General features: G+C 54.5%; 1 protein-coding gene across 1 annotated transcript in view; it reads left to right on the top strand.

Annotated features, from left to right (window-relative positions):
• Nucleotides 1-22,320, top strand: part of LOC131190759 (uncharacterized) — a 148,802-nt gene that overhangs the window by 109,309 nt on the left and 17,173 nt on the right. The window contains exons 20-29 of the mRNA XM_058168114.1: nucleotides 5,315-5,484; nucleotides 6,368-6,483; nucleotides 6,705-6,868; nucleotides 7,932-8,082; nucleotides 8,613-8,681; nucleotides 16,280-16,369; nucleotides 18,059-18,193; nucleotides 18,855-18,988; nucleotides 19,498-19,583; nucleotides 21,072-21,198. Coding sequence (XP_058024097.1) covers nucleotides 5,315-5,484; nucleotides 6,368-6,483; nucleotides 6,705-6,868; nucleotides 7,932-8,082; nucleotides 8,613-8,681; nucleotides 16,280-16,369; nucleotides 18,059-18,193; nucleotides 18,855-18,988; nucleotides 19,498-19,583; nucleotides 21,072-21,198 — 1,242 coding nt within the window. The remainder of the gene's footprint in view (nucleotides 1-5,314; nucleotides 5,485-6,367; nucleotides 6,484-6,704; nucleotides 6,869-7,931; nucleotides 8,083-8,612; nucleotides 8,682-16,279; nucleotides 16,370-18,058; nucleotides 18,194-18,854; nucleotides 18,989-19,497; nucleotides 19,584-21,071; nucleotides 21,199-22,320) is intronic.

Raw genomic sequence — 22,320 nt, forward strand, 5'->3', positions numbered from 1 at the left:
GGGGGGCGAGATGCCGGCTGGCAGGGAGCCCAGCAGCGATGACAGCTCAGCCCTGGCTTGCCTTCCCTGGCAACCAGCCGCGGGAGGAAGGTAAGGTCGTGGCCATGGGACAACAAAAGAGGCGGTCATGGGGGAGGAAGTGGGGAGATTACAGCCCAGTGACTCTGAAGGAGTTAGGGTTAACCCTAACCCTAACCCTAAGGGAGAGCAGGCGGCAAGCGGGCAGACCTCTGGGGCAAGGCCGGAGCTGGGGAATGGTACATTCCCCAACCAAACCGAGGCGGGTGGCAGCTCCAGGGCCTCAGGGAATGGTTTGCCCCTTTGGCCCCAGCTCCCGACCTAAGGTGAAGGGCGAGCAGGCGGCATTCATTGCTTACCTTTGGTGAGCTGAGTGGGCGTCGGTGAGGTGACTGGTGAGGCGATTAGCTCAGCTGCATGGCGAAGGCAACATATATAGGGCGGGGGTGGGCGGGGCAAGCTAGAGAGGATCGAGCAGCCGGAAGGGGCAAGTGAGCGGCGACCAGGCGGGGGGCGTGGCGAGTCAGAAGTCACTACCAGTTCGGTGACCCAGGCTAAATTGCCGGTACTGGTTCGCCTGACCCGGTGCGAACTGGCTGAATACCATCTCTGTAACCAACCAAAAATACGTTCCAGGAGAGGAAACTCTAAAACCCACCCTAGAAAAAGTGATGGCGTAACGCTAGTCTTTCGTTTCCAACGGAAAGATGAGTTTTCATACAGTCTGAAGTAAAGGAGCAAATGACTTTTCTGTCTGGTAGCAAACTAGGAAACCAGAACTTCTGTTGCAAAGTGGGTCAGCCTTACCAGGTAGACCAGGCATGAAACACAACCAGTTGAGCTAATTATCTTTTATTGCACAGCAAGATTGACAGAATCCGCTTCCTTTACCTCCTGAGAATTTAGGGAGGGCCTCTTGCCCTGCTCAGGATCCGCCTGGTGCAGGTGAAACACCCACTGAACTGTTTAAAGGCGCAATACGGCCTGGAAGACTGAGGAAGGGAGGGTCCTTCTGCTGATGGAGATGCAAGAGAATGCGAATTGATGGACCCCTGCCCTAAATCCTTGGCAAGCAAAGTTTCCTTCAGATCTTCAAGGAAGCACAGAGGCTCACGTGGAGAGGGAGACGTCCAAATTAAGGCGAGATTACAGAGCTGCCATCAGAAGGATAACGGGGAGAGCGAGAAAATGCAGGGTTACAGCAAGGACCCCAAAGTGGCCCTGTGAGGGCTCCTCACTTTGATTGTTCCTCAGAGGGAGCAGAAAGCCATGAAAGGGAGAGGAATTCCAGGGGGAGAAACAGGAGGACAGAACCGGAATCTTAATATAATAGGCTGACGTTCTACCAATTTGAGAAACGCAGGCAGATGTTAGTCTGAAAGGGAAGGAGAGCTCATTGTGAACACATCAAGGGAAAAGGGAAAGATTTAGGCTAATATTAGAGAGTTCGGAAGGCACCATCAGCCAGCCTGCTCAGGGGACCCACAGTTGACGGGGGGCGGGGGGCGGGGGGGAGCGAAGGTGGCTCTGATATCAGCAAGGCAGTCAGAGTCTTGGCTGCTAAGAAAAACAGATGACCTGGCAAGACCGAGGGGAGCCGAAAGGCAGATGTGGGACGCCCAGCTGGAGTGGGGGAGAAACCACCGGGCTGGTCTTGGAAGAGCTACAGGCAATTGCTGGCAACTGGTCCAGCCAGCAAGTGCCCACCATTGTTGGGCGTTACCCTTCCTCAGTGGCACTTGGAACAGTAGTTTCCCCTCGGAGGTTTTGCTGGGACCTGATGGAGGAGAATGGCAAGCGGTAAAGGAAACGGCTGGCCCAGCTCGTCCCGGGTCGGGTGCTGGAACTGGAGGGCTGCCTAGCATTTTAACCACTGGGCCCCCACCCAACCTCTGGGGCAGAGCTTTTGGAGAGCTGTTTGTGGGGGTGGGCTCTGAGCCCTTCATCCTCCGGTATGGCTGGGGAGGGAGATGTCGGGTCAGCATCCCTCCGGTCTCTGGGGATGCTCTTTGGGCTCCTTTTCTTCTCTGCCTTGAGTAGATTTCTCTCGCTTTTCTTCCCGAAGGGAATCGCTCACTCGTTTTGTTTGCTTTGCTCATGCTGCAAGATTTCCCATTGTGTCTCTTCAGAGCCGGAACCCTTGGATGGAACTCTTCCCTTAGGCAGCCTCTGCTCCTCGGTTGCTTCTCCTCTAGATTGAAGGATACGTTCCTTCTCTTCTTCGGCCAATATTAGCAGCAACCTTTGCTCATTCTACCTCCTGACAATGGAAGTTGTTCTCAAGGAAAGTGGCTTCTGACTCTCGGCAGAGTCAGCTTCTCAGTAGATGCCAGGATAATCCCCCCCCCCCCCCGCCATCACTCTTGGATGTCCCTCTGTAACCTTGGTCGTCTGAGGCAGAAAGAGCCAGCCTGTATCTTCTGCCTGCCCAGAAGGTCCATCATAACCTCCCTCGTCCTCTCCTTTCCTTCCTACCTGGTGCTTTCGGCCGGGTGGGCTCTGTGTGCTCATTGCCCAATGTCAGGGCCAGGTCAGAGGCCATTTCCGTGGCTGGCCCTGACATTGGCTGGCCTGCTGGGGCTGGAGCCGGGCTGCAGAGAGGTGTGCAGGGGACCCAGTCCTAAAACCCATCTCATGGGGGAATTTTGTGCGCCATCAAGCGAGGGTCGACCCCAGTAGCCCCCTGGCAAAACTGTCTCCAGAATATCGGGGAGCAATCGTGCCAAAGCCCAGATTGCAGGAGATGTAATTGTCTGGTTCTGGCAGGGAAGGTTAGGGAGTCCAAGGACATTTCCCAAGGTCTCCAGCGTAGATCACAATCCAATTGGCTTATGATTGTGAGCCAAGATCGATTATCTGCTGCAGAGAAGCCCCTCGCATCTCCTCCTCGGCTGGGATAAACATTGGCAGGAGGGTCTGAATGCTTCATCAGGGATTAAGGGGGCTGGAAGACTCCTGGACGCTCTCCTGCCCTTCCTTCCAGAATCTTCCCATCACAGCCATACTTCTCACAGGCGTCCTGCAGCAGTGAGATTAAAGGGGGGGGTGTCTCCCACTTTGGTAGGACACATACACCCCCTGAGAGCTCGAATGGGAGGTGGATGTCCTTTCCACAAGTGCTTTTAAATGACCAGCCACCTCATTCTTGCAAAGCAGGGGGCTGGACTAGAAGACCTCTGGGGCCTTTCCTGCTATCTTCCTATTTATTCCAATTCTGACCAGCCCAGAGATTCAAGGCTGCTCTTGCATAGCCAGGCTGCAGGGGCCCCTCTTGGATAGGAAACGGCTGCTCTGGCCTTCCAGCTGCATTGGGTTCCCATTAAGTACTCTGCTGGAGCCCTGTTTCAGAGGTTGGTCTATGTGGTCAAATATAGGTAGTCCTCGACTTACAACGGTTCGTTTAGTGACCGTTCAAAGTTATAATGGCACTGAAAAAAGATTTATGACCATTTTCCACAGTTACGACCTTTGCAGCGTCCCACTCCCCATGGTCATGTGATCAAAATTCAAAGGCTTGGCAAGTGACTCACACTTATGACAGCTGCAGTGTCCCAGGGTCACGTGATCCCCTTTTGCCAACAGGGAAGCCGGATTCTGTTAACAGCCGTGTTACTAACTTAACAACTGCGCTGATTCACATAACAACTGTGGCAAGGAAGGTTGTAAAATGGGTCAAAACTCACTGAACAAATGTCTCACTTAAGAACAGAAATGCTGGGCTCAATTGTGGTTGTAGGTCGAAGCCTGTCTGTACTCCTGAGGCAATTGCAGGACCTTCTTCGTGCTGCCTTCAAGCAAAATGGAGCCCCTTCATTCCTGTCAGCACTCTGGGGTCCCAGGTTACCTCCCCACCCCCACCCCCATCTTTTCAGTGTGTTTGGGGGCCCCAGTGCCAGGAGGGGCAGGGCCCGGCACAAGGAGCGGCTGAATGGGAAGACTGTCGGACCCCCATGAGAGGCCTGGAGGTGGCAGGGCCCACCTGGGACAGGGTCTCCCGGCTGCCAGTGGGAGGGCACCACTCTGATTGAGAAGGCTCAGCACATTGTGTGTGACCCACTTTCTGACTTTCTTCCTCCTGTTATTTGGGTTGCTTGGCAACAGGCGGCCCCTGCATAGAAAAGCCAGCGAGGCTTGAGCCCGGTCTCTCCACCTCCTTCCTCGGCCCCAGAGCGTCTCCCACGCAGGAAGCACCTAGGAACTAGGTTTCCCCCAAGCATCCCTTATCGTTTCTCTCCGGGTGCATCCCAGGAAGCAACTGCTCAAGGGCAGAGTTCTGGGAGGGGGTCATTTCTTTTTTATATCAACTAATGCCTAGCCACCAGGTTTTCTCTTCCGCCTTCTCCGAGTTTCCACCAAGGTCATGCAGAAGCAGCCACCAGGTTTAAGTCCAAGATGGCACAAAGGGGAAAACGTTAGTTTAGCCTCGGAAGTTCCCTGGGTGCCATCAGCCCAACTCACTCCCCGAGGGGTTGGTGAGGAGAAAGAGCTGCCCAAGGGCCTTGGGACCATTCAGAGGTGGGATAACACAAAATAACAGATTAACAGAGTTGGAAAGGACCTTGTGGGTCATCTAGTCCAACCCCCTGGAGCACCCACGATTTCTGAAAGCAAGCTGTCCACTGGTTAATTGTCCTACTGTTAGGAAGTTTCTCCTTAACTCCAGGTTGCTTCTCTCCTTGATTAGTTTCTAACCATTGGTCTCAACATCTTTTTTATGGTGTGGTGACCAACACTGGATGCCGTATTCTAGATGTGGTCTTACTAGGGCTTCAAAGAGTGGTATTAGTACCTCCCTTGATCTTGATTGTATCCCTCTGTTAATGCAGTTTAGGATTACATTGCTTTTTTGGCTGCCACCGCACCCTGCTGGCTCTTATTTAGCTGATTGTCCACTAAGCCTGCAAGATCCATCTCAGGGTTACAGCTATAAAGCCTGGTTTCACCCAGTCTATATGTGTATTTTGGGATATTTTTCTTGCCTAAGTGTAAGGCTTTACTTTTCTCTATCTTGAAGGAAAGCTTCTCCCTTCCCAGTTGGTGGCTGTTTTTCCCCACTGCTCAGGGCCCTCTGAGCACAGCTTGTGGCCTTTGCAGCCTGCCCCCCCCCCCTCAGCTGTCTTCCCAAAAATTGGGGTTCCAAGACCCGAGAAGAGGCAGCCCCCTGAGCCCGGAGGGGCCTGGATTCCTTGGGGGCTGTGCTGGGTGGGGGGGTTGCCTCCCTGCCTGTGGCTGCCTTGCGACCTGGAAAGGAAAGACCACAGACCTTGCTGTTTCTCCCCACCCCCGGCCCCTGCAGTGAGTGCCACAACTCCTCTGATCGGATCAAAGTGCGAGTCTGGGATGAAGACGATGACATCAAGTCCCGGGTCAAGCAGCGGCTGAAGAGGGAGTCCGATGACTTTTTGGGCCAGACCATCATTGAAGTCCGGACACTGAGTGGAGAGATGGATGTCTGGTACAACCTGGGTGAGTCCTTCTTGTCCGCAGATGCTTCGGGGGAAGGAATCGAGGAGCTTGGCAGAAGAGCATGTGGGGATTTGGGGGGGGGGCTGGGGAGGGCTGCAGTGCTTCCACAGAGGTGGCAGCTGGGAGGTCCTTGGCTTTGGGGCGGCCTGGCTGAGAAGGACGGGTGGGGGGAGTTTGGGGCGGAGGAGGAGGAGGAGGCAGAGTTCAGTGCTGGGATGGTGAAGATGTCCCTCCCCGCAACTGGACTAAAAACTTCTTATACTGTCCAAGGCCTCAGGGTGAGAACTTCCTGGCTGGGCGGAGGCGGCAGAAAGATTTCAAGGGGAAGAGAGGGGAGGGTCTCATTCAGAAAAGAAAAGTGAATACTACTCGGACCCCAGAGAATGGGGCCCCAGAATGCCCTCTTGCAAGCCAGTTGTGGTGGAATCTCCAGCCAGAGGAAAGAGGCTGGCAACCTTGGAACCTCTCCAGGGAAGGAAACAGTGGAGGCCAGGCACACACACACCCCACTTAAGATCCCCATATCCCAGGGCTCCCCAGACTTGGCAGTTTTAATCCTATCCCAGTCCTCCCAAGGCAAAGCCAGGAGAGGAAAGGAGAGGAGGGGGTTTGCGCTGCCATTCCTGCGGGACCCACTCTAGCCTCATGCTAATGTGGCCACAGGGGCACAACACCCTTCTTGTGGCCAGCTGCATCTTCCTGCCCCTCTTGCCCCAGGGCAGATGGGTGGCCTGGAGCCCATGTGCTACCGGCTGCAACAGGTCTATAGAGCCCACCTGGCCCTTGAAAGGGGCAGAGAGTGGCCAGGTGGGCCTTCCATCAGTCTTGGCTGCTGGGGGTCCCTGGCTGGCAGGGATGAGAACGTGGGGGGTCTTCCTTCTAGAAAAGAGGACAGACAAATCTGCTGTTTCGGGTGCCATTCGGCTGCAGATCAGCGTGGAGATCAAAGGTGAAGAGAAGGTGGCTCCTTATCACGTCCAGTATACCTGCCTTCACGAGGTAGGCATGGCGGCCGGCTGAGCTCTGCTCCCCAAGAGCAGAGCCAGAGGAGGGGCAATAGGGGCAACCTAGAAATGGCAGCCTCAGTCAGCCCTGGAGGAGAAGTGCAGAGGTGTGGAGAGCAGGAGCAACACCTGGACTGGGGGGGAGGGGGAGAGTCGAGGTATGCATCTGGGTTTCCCCCCCGCCTTGGTCGGACCCTCTTGGGGTCTCACTTCCAGAACCTCTTCCACTACCTGACGGACGTCCAAGGAAACAGCGTGGTGAAGATCCCCGAGGCCAAAGGAGACGACGCCTGGAAGGTCTACTTTGAGGAGATCGGCCAGGAGATTGTGGATGAGTTTGCCATGCGCTACGGGATCGAGTCCATCTACCAAGCCATGACGTGAGTCCCCGACCACACCCGGCCCTCGGCCTCAGTCCCGGGTGCCGCCTGTGCCGAGCGGTTTTACCAGCCTCCGAGGGACAGGCTCAGCCTTGATGCAGCCAAGCCAGCCTGGCGGGTTTGATTCCTAAACCCTGGAGAGGTTCTTCAGCTCGGCTGACCCTTTGTCCCCCAACCCCTTGGAGCTGCAGGAGATGTGCCCAACCAGGGCGCCAGCAACAAGGGGGCAGTTTTTCCTCCTCTTGAGGCTGCAGGATTCCTGCTCAGCTGCCCGGCAGGGTCTGCAGAGCCCCTTAGTTCCTCTGGGCTCATCCAGAAGGAAGTGGTGTGTCCTCCCTTCATGGCACCCCAGAAAGGGCCAAGAAAAGAAAGCCAGAATCCTCAAAACATGGGTTGGGCTGGGCTGGGCTGGGGGGGGTGGCAGGGTTGATGAAAGTCAGCACAAACCAATGTGAAGAAGAGAAGGGGGCGCTTGAAAAGGAAGGGAGGGAACTGATCCTCCGTAACAGAGCTGGCCCTTCTAGGTGAGGGGGGGCATGACTGAGAATAGGGCTACCCTGGGGTCCACGTCCCAGGGAGGGTAGAGGTGGGCCGTCCCTGCTTTTACCTGGGCCCCAGGTAGGAGAAGGTTTCGCTCTGCGGTGCTGGGCTTGGTCTCCCCACCTTGGGAACACCTGGAAGGAAGGCCGAGGCTGGGAGGGAGGGGTCAGAGAACTGCCCCTTTCTTGCTTCTGCCCACTGTCCAAGAGGGAGTAGAATTGGAGCGGGGTGGGTGGGTGGGCTTTGTGCGGGGGGTGGGGTGTCTCACTTCAGAGCTTTCTTTCATCAGCAACAGCAGAATCTGTCAGAGTTGCTGTCTGCAGGGGTTGGGTGGCTGTGGCTCTCACTGAGTTTGGTGCAGCCTCCAATGGCTCGGAGGGGAGGGGAGGGGAGGGGAAGGGCAGGTGGTTGTGGCCAGGGGGACCAGGGAGCCGTTCAGAGGAGGGCCCGGTGTGGCTGCTTCCTGCCCTGTGGCTTCCTCTGCCTGACGCCCGTTGCCTCTGCTCCCCCCTCCCCCCCGCAGGCATTTTGCGTGTCTTTCGTCCAAATACATGTGTCCCGGAGTGCCGGCCGTGATGAGCACCTTGCTGGCCAACATCAATGCTTACTATGCTCACACCACGGCCTCCACCCAGGTCTCCGCCTCTGATCGCTTCTCGGCCTCAAACTTTGGGGTGAGTCCCCCCCCCCCAGTTCAGCCTCAACCGGGGTCACTTTCTGGGGACCTGTGGCGGCTGCTGCTGCTACCCATGGGGGTTGGGGGGTCCTTTTCATGAAGGAAATTAAATGGATCTCCTGATGCTTGAACCGCTGGGAGAGCCTGCGGGCCTGAGCAGAAAAGGAAGCCATCAACAGAAAATGCCTCTGAAACGCTCAGGGGTTGCTCAGAAGTAGGGCTGCCCCACACTTTTCTGAGGTTGGCAGCACGTGGCAGCACGACCTATCGGAGGGGCAGCTACTCCTCAGGGGAGACTCGGCCTTTCAACCTGAGTTGAATTCCTCCTCAAATGGGCCAATCTTATTGGTGACCTCCCCACCCCCCATACCTCCCGAGATGCCTTTCCTTGTGGGGGGGAACCGTTTTCAGACCCTCCCAAGAAATAGCAAAAGAAATTTAAATACAAATTTAAATAATAAATAAAATAAATAAATAAATAAATAAATTCCTTTTGACGCCTGCTCTGTTTTCTCCCGTGCCTGACAGAAAGAGCGATTTGTGAAACTTCTGGACCAGCTGCACAATTCTCTCCGGATTGACCTGTCCATGTACAGGGTAGGTGCCCCAGACTGGCAACCTCGCCTTTCCCCCTAGGGTCTGGGCAAAGTGTCTCTTGACTTCAGGACCCACCCAGTGGCCCCTCTGGCAGTGTGGGGCCACGATCCCCAGACCCCAAGCCTCCCAGGGTCCCTTTGGCCAGGGTAGGCCCGGAGCTGGGTTTTTGGGCTCCCAGCAGACCCCAGCCTCAAGTAGCACACGGGGTAGAGTTCTGCTGCCCGTTTCTCTGAAGTTCCTGGGTTGCAATGGATGTTGCTGCTTCCTTTGATCTGGGTAAAGAGGCAGGCGGAACATTTACCTGCATTATGGAAATGATTCAGGATACCTAACAGGTATCCCACATCCCCCCCACTGCACCCCCACCCTCCCTATGGGTCCTTGGCTTTAATATTTGATTTTAACTTTTTATGTTCTAACTGTATATATAATGGTAAGGCGCCCAGAGTTACCCTCTGGTAAGATGAGTGGGCACTAATGTGTTTGTTTGTTTGTTTATTTTATTTTAAATAAATATAAAATAATAAAATAAAATAAACAGAGTGGGGGTGGGCAACATTGGGTGGGTTCTGATCTTCTGGAGACCCTTCAGAAGCCATTCAGAGGCCATCCTGAGGAAGAGCAGAGCTGACACAACCGTTCCTGCGTATCAAACCCCCCCCTCCTAAGGGCCCTAAACCAGACTGGTTTCGAGGGGCGGGCGGGATCCAGAGGCCCCTGGTTTCCAGGGGAGACGGACCCAAACCATTCTTACTGGATTTGCCAAGTCCATATAAGCAGCATCTTATTTTATTTCTTAATAAGTTATGAGAATATTGTGTGTGTGTTTGAGTGTTCTTCAGTATTTTTTTAATGACCTGGAGGAAGGGGAGGAAGGAATGCTTAACCAATTTGCAGATGACCTAGAAGACAGAAAACATGAAATTCAAAATGATCTTGATACGTTAGTGAAATAAGCTGCAAGTAGCCGACCGTCATGAAATTCCCCAGACGACCGCTAACATCTCACCTCAGGGAAGAGCAGCCTCCGCCATCAGAGATGGGAGTCGCCTGGCCGAGGGAGGGTTGCCACGAGGAAGATCCTGTGCCCTGAGTTGCCTGCAAAATTTGAAAGTGGGATGTGGACGACTGCAAAATGAAGTTTGATGTGGCTACAAAACAGCGAGAGCCACAGAAGGGTGTTTTCCCCACCTCATCCCACTTTATTCTGCTTTGGCCAGGAGTCCCGTGTCCACTTCTGGGCCCCACATTTAAAGAAGAGTGCGTGAAAACTGGAAAAGTTCAAGGAAGGGCAGCAAGGCTGGTCAGAGGACCAGAAACTCTGCTCTGTGTGGACAGACGGAAGTTCAGGTTGGAAAAGGGGCAGCTGAGGAGGAATGTGAAAGCTGCTGACTGAGTTTTTTAAGGTCAGGCCAGAACAAGTTGCGTGTTTGTGACAAGCCACAGGAGCTGGATAGCACCATACGTGTGTGCTGGTTATGGAGATGTGGCTTTAGATGCGGGGTGGAGGCATCATTTGGAGAACCATCAGGCCTGGACCTCCAGGAGGCTGGAGAACATCAGTCTTGCAGGTGGAGAGGGAGCGCTCAGCGTCAGCGATTCCGGGTGTTGCCTGCACCTGGAGCAGTTGTGCAGCTATGGAGGAGATTACTGTAATCCAGCCACAGCTACCAGGAATGTGTGACCAAGAAAGATGGAGGAGGGAGGTTGAGGTTGGACTGGAGATAGGACCCAAGTGGCCCTCTTGGTGCTGTGAGACTCCCTACAGCCCCCATGGAGATGGGGGTGGGGGCCATGGCCCCCAAATGATTAGTCCATTGAGAGTAAATTCCCAATTGGGGAGGGGGGGCTTGTAGGAGATAGGCTGGGGAGCTCTGGTGCCGGATAGAACTTCTCAGTTGTGGTAGGAACAGGAAGTGTGACGAGGTTGTGGTAAACCACTCATGGAGAGAGTATATTTGGCCTTTGGTCCTAGTTCTGTCTTCCAGAACCGCTTATGGACTCAACCTTAGTGCCTGGTCACTGGAAGCCGTGTGGTCAACCTGAGATAAACCTCTCTTCATATCTGATCCTTTGAGGGATGAGAGGTCTGGCCTGGCACACATAACTTCTCGCCTGGACTACTGTAACGCTCTCTACATGGGGCTCCCCTTGAGGTGCACCCGGAGACTTCAGTTAGTTCAGAATGCAGCCGCGCGGGTGATAGAGGGAGCCACTCGTGGCTCCCATATAACACCGATCCTGCGCAGGCTGCACTGGCTACCTGTGGTTTTCCGAGTGCACTTCAAGGTGTTGGTTACCACCTTTAAAGCGCTCCATGGCATAGGACCGGGATACCTTCGGGACCGCCTTCTGTCTCCCACCGACCGGTACTCTCTCATAGAGAGGGCCTCCTCAGGGTGCCGTCAGCCAGACAGTGCAGGCTGGCGACCCCCAGGGGGAGAACCTTCTCTGTGGGGGCACCTACCCTCTGGAATGAGCTTCCCCCAGGACTTCGACAACTTCCAGACCTCCGGACCTTTCGCCGCGAGCTTAAAACATATCTATTCTTTCGAGCAGGACTGGCTTAATAGGGTTTTAAATATGGATTTTATGGGGTTTATTTTATATTTTGTATTGTATTTTAAATTTAGGCTATTGGAATAAGTTTTTTAAATATTGTTTTTATTGAAATGTATCGTTTTCATTTTATCTGCCTGTTCACCGCCCTGAGTCCTTCGGGAGAAGGGTGGTATACAAATTAAATTATTATTATTATTATTATTATTATTATTATTATTATTATAACCAAGACCCGGGCGGAAACTGAGTTGAGGTTGCCCCTTTAGACGATGGGCACACTTGGGTTTCAAGTTTGGCACCAGCTGTGAGTCCCGAGCAGGGACAGGGGGCTTGCAGCTTGCAGATCGATCCTGTTGATGAAGTGGGTCTCTTGGGATCTGTTCCTGATGCTGTTGTATTGGCCCCTCATCTGTGGCCCTGAATGCTGTAGTGGGGTTGGTCGGTGGGCCTTCCCTGACTCAGAGCACTGGCAGATTCCAGCCTGCCTTCCCCGACACAGAGCCTGAAGTGGCTCCGGAGTTCATGGTCCCCATGGCAATCCAGAGCTGATCCAGATCATCAGGAGGACTCGCACAGCCTAGGATCACGCCTGGCTTCTACCTTGGAGCATGGCCAGCATGACTTGGGTGGAGGGGACAGCATATTTCACTCATCAAGTCAGATTAGTTGCCTCTTGGGAGGATGTGATGTTCCAAAGGTGCTTTTTCAAAAGGCAACTGGAATTTCTTGGGGTTTCGTTGAAGGGATTTCACTTCTCATCCAAGAAGCTTCTTCAGTTTCTTGGATGAGAAGCCAAACATCCTCAAGGAAAAACCAAGAAAGTCCAGTTGCCTTTTGAAAAAGCACCTTTGGAGAAGAACAGTGATCTGGATGAGACTCTCCATAGACGAATGAGGCGATGTCAACTTTAGTTTGGATTGTGCTCTCTTGGCCTTCCCTGTTTGTGGACCTGAGGGAGCCGAGCAGTTCTCAGAGTGGCTCTGGCAGGCGAAACAAAGGAAGGTCCGGTGGTCCCTCCGAGATTAGAAGCGAGTGACCCAGAGCAGAGCCTGTATAAAGAACGGCATCATGGCCGTAAGAGTGGAGGAGTCAGTCCTGCTTTGGTGCCTCTCCAGGAGGAAAGGGTCAGAGGGCAGGGCTCGCCATTCCCCACCGTCACCCCACCTTGGCTAGGGAAATATGGGGAAGGCCCGCTGGGAATTGCAGGAATTTGTTCGTGGTGGGGAAAAATGCTTAATGCTTGGATAAGAGGCTTGTTTCTTCGTCCACTTGCTCAGTAATTGGATGTAAGCGCCAGTAGAGAGCTCGGTCGAATTAAGCTTTGCTTGGAAGTTGAATAAGGGAGCTCTTAATTGATTGTCCCCAACAGGTTTGGTCTCAGGTAGCAAAGAGGGGAAAGGCTTTTGCCACTAATTATTTTCACACTGGGGGGCGGGGCGGGGAGGGGAGGGAGGGATTTTCTCTCACTCTGGAAAGTTTGGCTGTCTTGCCTTCTGCTCACAGGCTGCTTTGGAAGAGAAAATGGGCTTTGCTGGCAGCAGAGGGAACCGAGCAGCCATTGTCACCCACTGGCTGGGCTTAATCCTGCCTGAAACGGACCCCCGCCCCTTCCTTCCCCCTTGATCAAAGGCCAGGCGTTGGTTCTCCCGGGGCTCCTCAGTGCTGGGGTGCACCTTTGGGGGCGCAGTGAGGGGTGCCTGGCTTTAGGATTTTGTCCAGCATGGGGGGAGGGGGAGAAGGGGCTTAGCTGACCCAAAAAGGGAAGCCAGGAGAACCAGGATCTTTTGCAAACCATGGCCAGCTTATTCAAGGTTACCCACCTTGGCGTTGAGCAGAGCCGGCTTTTGCCGGGCCTTTTTGGTTCAGAAAATGGGCTCTTTCTGTAGCCAGGGGAAGCAGGAGGGTCTCCGGTGGTCTCCAGTCCATTCGTAAGCCTGGGTGCCCCTCCCTCCCCTCCCCTCAGCTTTCATTGGAAGCTTCTTTGGGGTGGAGCCCTGCAAGGCCAGATGACCAGCGAGGTGGGTTGGAGTCCATCCCTGGAGGCCAGGCAGCTGAACCTCCAGCCTGGACTGTTGGGTGGCAACCAGAAGCAAAGCAGGTGCTGCTGGGGCTGGCGGGCTCATGGTGGGGGATGGGAGACCACCAGAGGGGCAAGCCGGTGACTCTGCGTTTCCTGGCCTGGCATTCGGGATCCTGGCCCATCGTGAAGGGGATTTCACTTCTCATCCAAGAAGCTTCTTCAGTTTCTTGGATGAGAAGCCAAACATCCTCAAGGAAAACCAAGAAAGTCCAATTGCCTTTTGAAAAAGCACCTTTGGAGAAGAACAGTGATCTGGATGAGACTCTCCATAGACGAATGAGGCGATGTCAACTTTAGTTTGGATTGTGCTCTCTTGGCCTTCCCTGTTTGTGGACCTGAGGGAGCCGAGCAGTTCTCAGAGTGGCTCTGGCAGGCGAAACAAAGGAAGGTCCGGTGGTCCCTCCGAGATTAGAAGCGAGTGACCCAGAGCAGAGCCTGTATAAAGAACGGCATCATGGCCGTAAGAGTGGAGGAGTCAGTCCTGCTTTGGTGCCTCTCCAGGAGGAAAGGGTCAGAGGGCAGGGCTCGCCATTCCCCACCGTCACCCCACCTTGGCTAGGGAAATATGGGGAAGGCCCGCTGGGAATTGCAGGAATTTGTTCGTGGTGGGGAAAAATGCTTAATGCTTGGATAAGAGGCTTGTTTCTTCGTCCACTTGCTCAGTAATTGGATGTAAGCGCCAGTAGAGAGCTCGGTCGAATTAAGCTTTGCTTGGAAGTTGAATAAGGGAGCTCTTAATTGATTGTCCCCAACAGGTTTGGTCTCAGGTAGCAAAGAGGGGAAAGGCTTTTGCCACTAATTATTTCCACAGTGGGGGGGGGGGGGGGGAGGGGAGGGAGGGATTTTCTCTCACTCTGGAAAGTTTGGCTGTCTTGCCTTCTGCTCACAGGCTGCTTTGGAAGAGAAAATGGGCTTTGCTGGCAGCAGAGGGAACCGAGCAGCCATTGTCACCCACTGGCTGGGCTTAATCCTGCCTGAAACGGACCCCCGCCCCTTCCTTCCCCCTTGATCAAAGGCCAGGCGTTGGTTCTCCCGGGGCTCCTCAGTGCTGGGGTGCACCTTTGGGGGCGCAGTGAGGGGTGCCTGGCTTTAGGATTTTGTCCAGCATGGGGGGAGGGGGAGAAGGGGCTTAGCTGACCCAAAAAGGGAAGCCAGGAGAACCAGGATCTTTTGCAAACCATGGCCAGCTTATTCAAGGTTACCCACCTTGGCGTTGAGCAGAGCCGGCTTTTGCCGGGCCTTTTTGGTTCAGAAAATGGGCTCTTTCTGTAGCCAGGGGAAGCAGGAGGGTCTCCGGCGGTCTCCAGCCCATTCGTAAGCCTGGGTGCCCCTCCCTCCCCTCCCCTCAGCTTTCATTGGAAGCTTCTTTGGGGTGGAGCCCTGCAAGGCCAGACGACCAGCGAGGTGGGTTGGAGTCCATCCCTGGAGGCCAGGCAGCTGAACCTCCAGAAGCAAAGCAGGTGCTGCTGGGGCTGGCGGGCTCATGGTGGGGGATGGGAGGCCACCAGAGGGGCAAGCCGGTGACTCTGCGTTTCCTGGCCTGGCATTCGGGATCCTGGCCCATCGTGAAGGGGATTTGCAGGCCGGCCTCTGCATTATAGACAGCTGGTCCTTGACTTCACAACTGTGTTCCAATATCTCAGGGGCTGCCACAGAGAAGTGGGAGTCAGGCTGTTCTCCAAAGCACCTGAGGGTAGAAAAGAAGCAATGGGTGGAAACTGATCAAAGAAAGAAGCAACTTAGAACTAAGGAGAAATTTCCTGACAGTTAGAACAATTAATCAGTGGAACAACTTGCCTGCAGAAACTGTGGCTGCTCCAACACTGGAAATGTTTAAGAAAATGTTGGATAACCATCTGACTGAAATGGTGTAGGGTTTCCTGCCTGGGCAGGGGGTTGGACTAGAAGGCCTCCAAGGTCCCTTCCAACTCTGATGTTATGTTATGTTAACTATTTGTTTAGTGGCGCTGAGAAAGTGTCTTATGACTCTTTTCACACTTACGACCATTTCAGCATCCCCATGATCATGTTCATTTTTATGACGGTCACGGTGATCCCCTTTTACGACTGCCTGACAAGCAGAGTCAATGTGGGGAAGCCAGATTCACTTAACGACCAAGTTACTAACAAGAAAGGTTGTAAAATGAGGCAAAACTCACTTAACAAATGTCTCACTTGGCAAAAATAAATTCTGGGTTCCGTTGGGTCCTAAGTCAAGGATTCCCTGTAAACAGCCTTTGAACACCTGCGTGCAGGTTTGTGAACTGCTGACCTGGGGGGGGGGCCCTCCAAGAGCCCCCGACCCCCTCAAAGGCCGTGAATGAGGCCCTTCAAGAAGAAGAGTGGAATCCCAGGGTAAAGAGGCCCAATATGAGGCAGCCAGAGTTCTTGCAAGTAGCGGTTGCCTTGACTGAGGCCTGGCCCTTGAGCGGGCGCTCGCCCTGGGCGCTTGGGAACTGCGGAGGATTTCCGCTTGAGACAGTCATCAAGCAGAAGAAAGGAGCTCGGGGACTCCGATGGGGGTGGAGGGGCTTTTTCTCTGCCTCCCCCCCCCCGAGGCAAGATTTCTGCACCTTCCCCATTCAGATGTCACATAACCTGAGTATGGAAAGGGTGTGTGTGTGTGTGTGTGTGTGTGTGTGCGCGCGCACACCAGTAGAGGAAGCATACCTGGCTCATCACAGGATGGCTCAAACCAGCACAGGTGGGGTTTCCTCCCCTGCCCCAGCTGCTGCTTCGTAGGCAGGAGGAAGAAGGGGAGGGAGGTCTAGAGAGCAAACGCTTCCCCCCCCCCACACCCAGGCTGGGTTGCACCAGCTCCCCTCCCTTGAGCCCCCTCCCCGGCCTTTCAGCTACAGCTTCTCCTGGGATTGGGTCCCTCCTTCCGCTGCAGGTTGGTGGGTTTCTCCCAGAGATCCCCAGGCCTTGAAAAGCCCCTCTGTGTTCCTGCCCACAGAACAACTTCCCCGCCAGCAGCCGGGAGCGTCTGCAGGACCTCAAGTCTACCGTGGACCTGCTGACCAGCATCACCTTCTTCCGAATGAAGGTAGGACCATCCGTTCAGGTTCTTGGGGCTCCAGATCTTTGGGGTTCAGCCTCCCTAAACCATGGGTCCCTCGCGGGACTTTGAAGGCTGGCTGGGGGGGAGAAGGAGGGGGGCTGAGGGGGGCTCTGGCGTGTGAGAGGGCTCCCTGCCACCTTCTTTCTGCCACTGGTTTGCCTCTCAGCCCTGCCAGCTCCTCTCACCCAACTGGTCACACCTGGAAGGGCAGAGTCCAGACCTGAAAGGGAGCAGGGAAGGGGCAGCCCGCTGTTTCTGCCCAGCTCTTCGCCAGTGTGGGTCTGTGTGCCCTCCTTTTCAAAGTTCAGAAGCTGCCCTGGCCACCCCAGGTGCCCCCCCAGCAAGTCAGCCGCCTGAGCTATGCCCCATATGTGAAGGGCTCCCATGTTCCTCCTCTCCCATCGCTCTGAAGCAGCCTCGATTTCAGTTTTGGGTGCTTTTTCGAGGGCAGGAGATGATGTTCTTTCTTGCGTCCCCTCCTCCTCTCTTCCTGCGTAGAAAGGCCCCTTGTCCCAGTGCAACCTGGCCTCCTCCTCTTCTGTTTATGCAGAGACCCCTCACACTCCCCTCCCTCCTCCATGAAAGGCAGGAAGGACTCCTCCCAGGGAATCTCCCCTCTCCTCCGTCTCCCTGGACTTCCCTTCACGTCCAGCAGCAACAACTCTGCAAATCCGGCCAGAAACCCCTCTTCTGCTGTGGTCAACCTGCTGCCGCCTCTGTTCCCTGACAGTCGGGCAATGAGCTTGCACTGGCTTAGTCAAATTCTCCTGGGGGAGAGGGGGCACCTCTGGAGGCTGGAGGGGAGCCGGGAACAAGGCCCTTCGTCTTACACGGAGGAGGAGGAGGAGGAGGAGGAGGAGAGGCTGCCTGTCCCCAGCACAGGCGGCTGATTGCACGTGAAATGTGTGCTTGTCTCTCTTCAATTAATGGGAAGCCTGTGAAAGGGTTTCTGACAAGCCAAACTGCTCACGTCCCCCTCTCAGGAAGGGCGCACAGGGAGCCTTGTTTGCGCCTGGAACATTCGCCCTCCCCTCCCCCCTCCCAAACTGTCAAGTCGGCTTTGTAGGCCAGGCATCTGGATATATTTAAGGCAACCCCCTCGGCCCTCGGCCTCTTCTGCCTGCTGAAGATCCCCCAGAAGGGCTGCGTCTAAAGAGGCTGCCTGGCAGAGGCTCCCCAGGTCATTCCACCTGCAGAAGGCAGTGGGCCAAGGACTTTCCCCTCCCAAAGAGGAAGGGAGGGCGGGAATTTGGCAGTGGGGTGGACGGCTGCACTGCAAGGGGGAAGCACCCACTGAGACGGTGCCCCATGCCCTGGGGCCCTCAGGGGGACTTACACTAGAAGATCTCCAGGACCCAGGACTCTATGATATTATGACCCATTTGGAGGGGGGCTCTCCTCCAGGGGAAGGAAGGATGGGACAATGGGCCTTCAGGAGCTTGAAGGAGCGTGGGCCCGTCCCTCCCTGCAGGCCCCTTCTGGGCCAGAGTCTTGGGGCAGCCCCTGGGCTTTGCATCCAGGCTCCCTTCTGGGAACATGGTGTAGAACATCCCGGGGTGTCCTGAGCAGCAGGTCTGTTCGGAGAAGAGAGGTCAGGACAGAGATCGGAACCCATCTCCCCCCCCCAAAAAAAGCGGCTCTCCTCACCCCCGTCCCCCCCATCCGTCTCCCCAGGTCCAGGAACTGCAGAGCCCTCCTCGGGCCAGTCAGGTGGTCAAGGGCTGCGTCAGGGCCTGCCTCAACTCCACCTACGAGTACATCTTCAACAACTGCCACGAGTTGTACAGCCGGGAGTATCAGGCGGACCCAGTACGTAGCGTGTGTGTGTGTGTGTTGGGGGAGATGGGGGAGCCAGGCTTTCTTGAGGGTCTAATCCCCACCCGAGTCCCTGAGGTAGGAAAGAGGCCCTTTCAGAAGAAGGACAGCCCTGGTGGCTCAGTGGTCAGAGAGCAGGCTGGCAGGATAAACTGCATTCCCACGGCCAGCAGTTCGATCCTGACCGGCTGAAGTTTGACTCAACCTCCCGTCCTTCCGAGGTTGGTAAAATGAGGACCCAGATTGTTGGGGGCAACTCTGTAAACCACCAAGAGGGGCCTGTAAAGGATTGTGAAACGGTATAGAAGTCAAGGGCTACAGCTGCAGCTATTCTCATTAATCCTAGCATAGTCAGGTTGATCCTGAAAAAGCAAAAGGAAAATCTAGCCAAGAAGGGATTCTCCTGAGTCGGGGGCGGGGGGAAGAGGGGGGCAAAAAGAGATGGGAGGGAGGGAGGGGGCTGCTTCTTTCTTCAGCAGAGCATGGGTGGGGGGAGGTGCACCCATTCTCTTCCCAAACGGGATAAGCAGATCCTCTCACTGCGGAGGGGTGGGGGACAGGATGCATCTGTGTGTGTGGGTAGGGTAAGGTAGGGTAGGTGGGGTAGGGGGAGAGGAGGGGCTGCCCTTGTCTGAGGGCCCTTAGTCTTCCCCAGAACAAAGCGCAGGAGCTGCCCCCTGAGGAACAGGGTCCCAGCGTCAAGAACCTGGACTTCTGGCCCAAACTCATCACTCTCATCGTCTCCATCGTGGAAGAGGACAAGAACTCTTACGCCCCCGTCCTCAACCAGTAAGGGACGCTCTCCTCGGCACACAAGCAGCCGTCCGGAGCTCTTCTGTCCATCTGTCCGTGTGTCCTTCCACAGGACCTGTCTGTTGTCCGTCTGTGTCTGTCTGTCCGTCCGTCCGTCCTTCCGTCTGTGAAACATTATCTGTGTAGTTGAGATGGCGGCTTCCGCTTAGTGCCCAGCAGAGGGTGAGAGCGGTTCCTCGTCCGGTGCCCCCTCCCCACCTGCATGCCAAGGCCTGTGGCCTCGGGACTGGGGGCTGCATGTGGGGAAGCAGGCAGGCAGGAGCCGCCCCAGAGTGCTTCTGAAGAGGGAGGGCCTGTGCGGAGGGGCAGCTGCTGGGCAGGGAAGGCTGCATGGGACCAGGAAGCCTCTGTGGGGAGACCCTGGGGGAAGCTGGGCAGGCAGCCCTTCTCCAGAGGGCCTCTGGACAGGGAGCCCCTCCCTCGCAGGGACATCCCCCCAGGCCTCAGGGCATCCCTTGAACACTTCCCTCCCACTCCGGATGCAGGTTTCCCCAAGAACTGGCAGTGGGCAAGATAAGCGCGGAAGTCATGTGGAATCTCTTTGCTCAGGACATGAAATACGCCATGGAAGGTGAGTCCTCCTCTCGGCCACTGGCAGCAAGGCCACGTTTTGTGGGAGAGCTCCGTGGCTTTTCCCCAGTGCTGGTCATGGAGGGGTGGTTTTTTAAGGGTGTCTTAAGGCCGTTCAAGTAACGAGGAGGAGCATTTTGGGAACGCAGGAATGACGTCCATGCAGGCAGGCCTCGACTTGCAACCGGTCTCCTAGTGACCATTCAGAGTTACAACCTACCTGATCAGGGGGACTTACCCAGATCCTAAGTCCCTACAGCAGCCCAGCCCCATTTACACCCATTGGCTGTCTCCCACAGTCACGTGACCTCCTTTTACGACAGATTTGCCACAAAACAGCACAGACTCCCAGTTTTCAGCAAAACTGTGCCATAACAAGCCAGATCTTACGACCACGGCATTCGCACTGATGACAACGGTATTCATGGGCCATGCAACATCTGCATTTCAGAGACAAGGGTCACTCTTTTGAAGACAGCAGAGTCCACATTTTGCAGAGAGCACCGCGGGTGTGAAAGAGGGGTCCAAGAGGCCAAAGATGTCAAACTGGACATCAGCAGAGGCAGCATCTATCTCCTGTCTATACCACAGTCCTTTCAGCAGTCTCAAGAAGGCGGCACACCCATTTGCATCACTTGGTGACCCCAGGACACAAATAAACCTCCAGGTGGCCTAAAAAGGATGCAAATGACCAGCTAACTGCAAGGAGTAGGAATCCTTCCATTTCCCACCATCCAGTCAGAGCTGAAGAAGCAAAATGGCTTCAAAAAAAACAACAAAAAAAACAAGTTGCCTCTTGGAAAAAAAGCCCCTTTGGCGACGTCTTGGGGCCCAGCCCCTCCCGTCAGTTGCTGCTCATATGTCAGCCTCCAAAATCCAGGAGAGACCCATTGAGATTCTTCTAAGAGGTTCCCTTATTGATCGCCCCCCTCCCCCCTCCCCAGGTAGTCCTCAGGTATGGGTGGGGGCTTGATCACGTGACCCCAGGACACTGCAGCCGTCATAAATAGGAACCAGTTGCCAAGAGTCCACATTTGGATCACGTAACCACGGGGTGCTTCAGTGGTTGTAAGCGTGGAAAGCAGCCACTTTTTCAAAATACAGTTGTAACTTTGAACCATCACTAAATGAATGGTTGTAAGTCGAGGCTTCCCTGAATTGCGGGGGGGGGAGGGGGGGGAGGTGCGATTTCAATTTCAGATTCTGCTTTCCTTAGGGCTGCCCGTGATGGGGGAAGCCACTGAGCGGGGTGGGGAGCGGAGCTGAAGGGGATGGGATGGCCCCCAGGAACACACCACGCTTCATCTCTGGACTTGCCAGGCAGCAAAATGGGGGCTTTTCTTCCCTCCTCCCCCACCCCTTAATAGCAGGGAATTCAGAGCTTTGGCTCCTGCATGGGACCTTCTCCTTGGCAGCTCCCTGGCAAGAGTGCCCGTTGCCCCCCTCACAGCCTGGTCACTCTCTGGCCCCCCGCACCCCTTTCCTCCAGAGCATGAGAAGCACCGGCTGTGCAGGAGTGCCGACTACATGAACCTGCACTTCAAGGTGAAGTGGCTTTACAACGAGTACCTCTGCAGCCTGCCGGCCTTCCAGGGCACCGTGCCCGAGTACCCAGCGTGAGTCCCTCCCTGGCGCTTCTCTGTCCCTTCTGGGATTCTTCCGAGGGGAGGGGGTAGGCAGGCCATCCCTTGCCTGGGTCTGGAGCCACATCAGGAGACTTGGGGGGATGCCAGGACTGCTTTGTGGGGGCTCCCTTGGCGAGGGATTGGCAGGAGGAGAACTACGCTCAGACCAGGAGGAGGAGCTGGAAAAGGGGCACATGGGCTACACGGGCTCCCTCTTCCCCAGAACAATGAATAGAGTAGAGTAGAGTAGATTAGAGTAGAACAGTATAGAACAGAACAGAATAGATTTTTTATTGGCCAAGTGTGATTGGACACACAAGGAATTTGTCTTCGTGCATATGCTCTCAGTGTACATAAAAGAAAAGAAAATATACATTCATCAAGAATCCTAAGGTACAACACTTAATGATAGTCATAGGGTACAAATAAGCAATCAGGAAAGAATCAATATCATTATAAATCGTAAGGCTACAAGCAACAAAATCACAGTCATACAGTCATAGGTGGAAAGAGATGGGTGATGGGAACGATGAGAAGATTAATAGCAGTGCAGATTTAGTAACAGTTGACAGTGTTGAGGGAATTATTTGTTTAGCAGAGTGATGGCCTTCGGGAAAAAACTGTTCTTGTGTCTAGTTGTTCTGGTGTGCAGTGCTCTATAGCGTCATTTTGAGGGCAGGAGTTGAAACAGTTTATGTCCTGGATGTGAGGGATCTGTAAATATTTTCACGGCCCTCTTCTTGATTCGTGCAATATACAGGTCCTCAGTGGAAGGCAGGTTGGTAGCCATTGTTTCTTTTTTTCTTTTTTTTTTCCCGGGCAATTTTTTTTTTTTTTTTTATTGAAAGAGTTTTAAAAAAAACAAAAACATTTTCCCCCTTTTTTCCCCCTCCCTCCCAAAAAAAAAACCAAAACACCCCCCTCCCTCCCCCACCCCCCGGCTTCCCGGGTCAATCACAAGGTAAAGTTATACATAAACCAAACATAGAATAAAATTTTCCCTTCCAATCCAAATAACCACATCCAAAGCTTTTCGTCTCCCAACCCCCTCCCCATTACATAAAATAACTTTCTAATTATTCAAAGGCAATCTGATATTTCTTAATCTGATAT

This window comes from Ahaetulla prasina, chromosome 2 (assembly GCF_028640845.1).
Source record: "Ahaetulla prasina isolate Xishuangbanna chromosome 2, ASM2864084v1, whole genome shotgun sequence".
Taxonomy (NCBI): domain Eukaryota; kingdom Metazoa; phylum Chordata; class Lepidosauria; order Squamata; family Colubridae; genus Ahaetulla; species Ahaetulla prasina.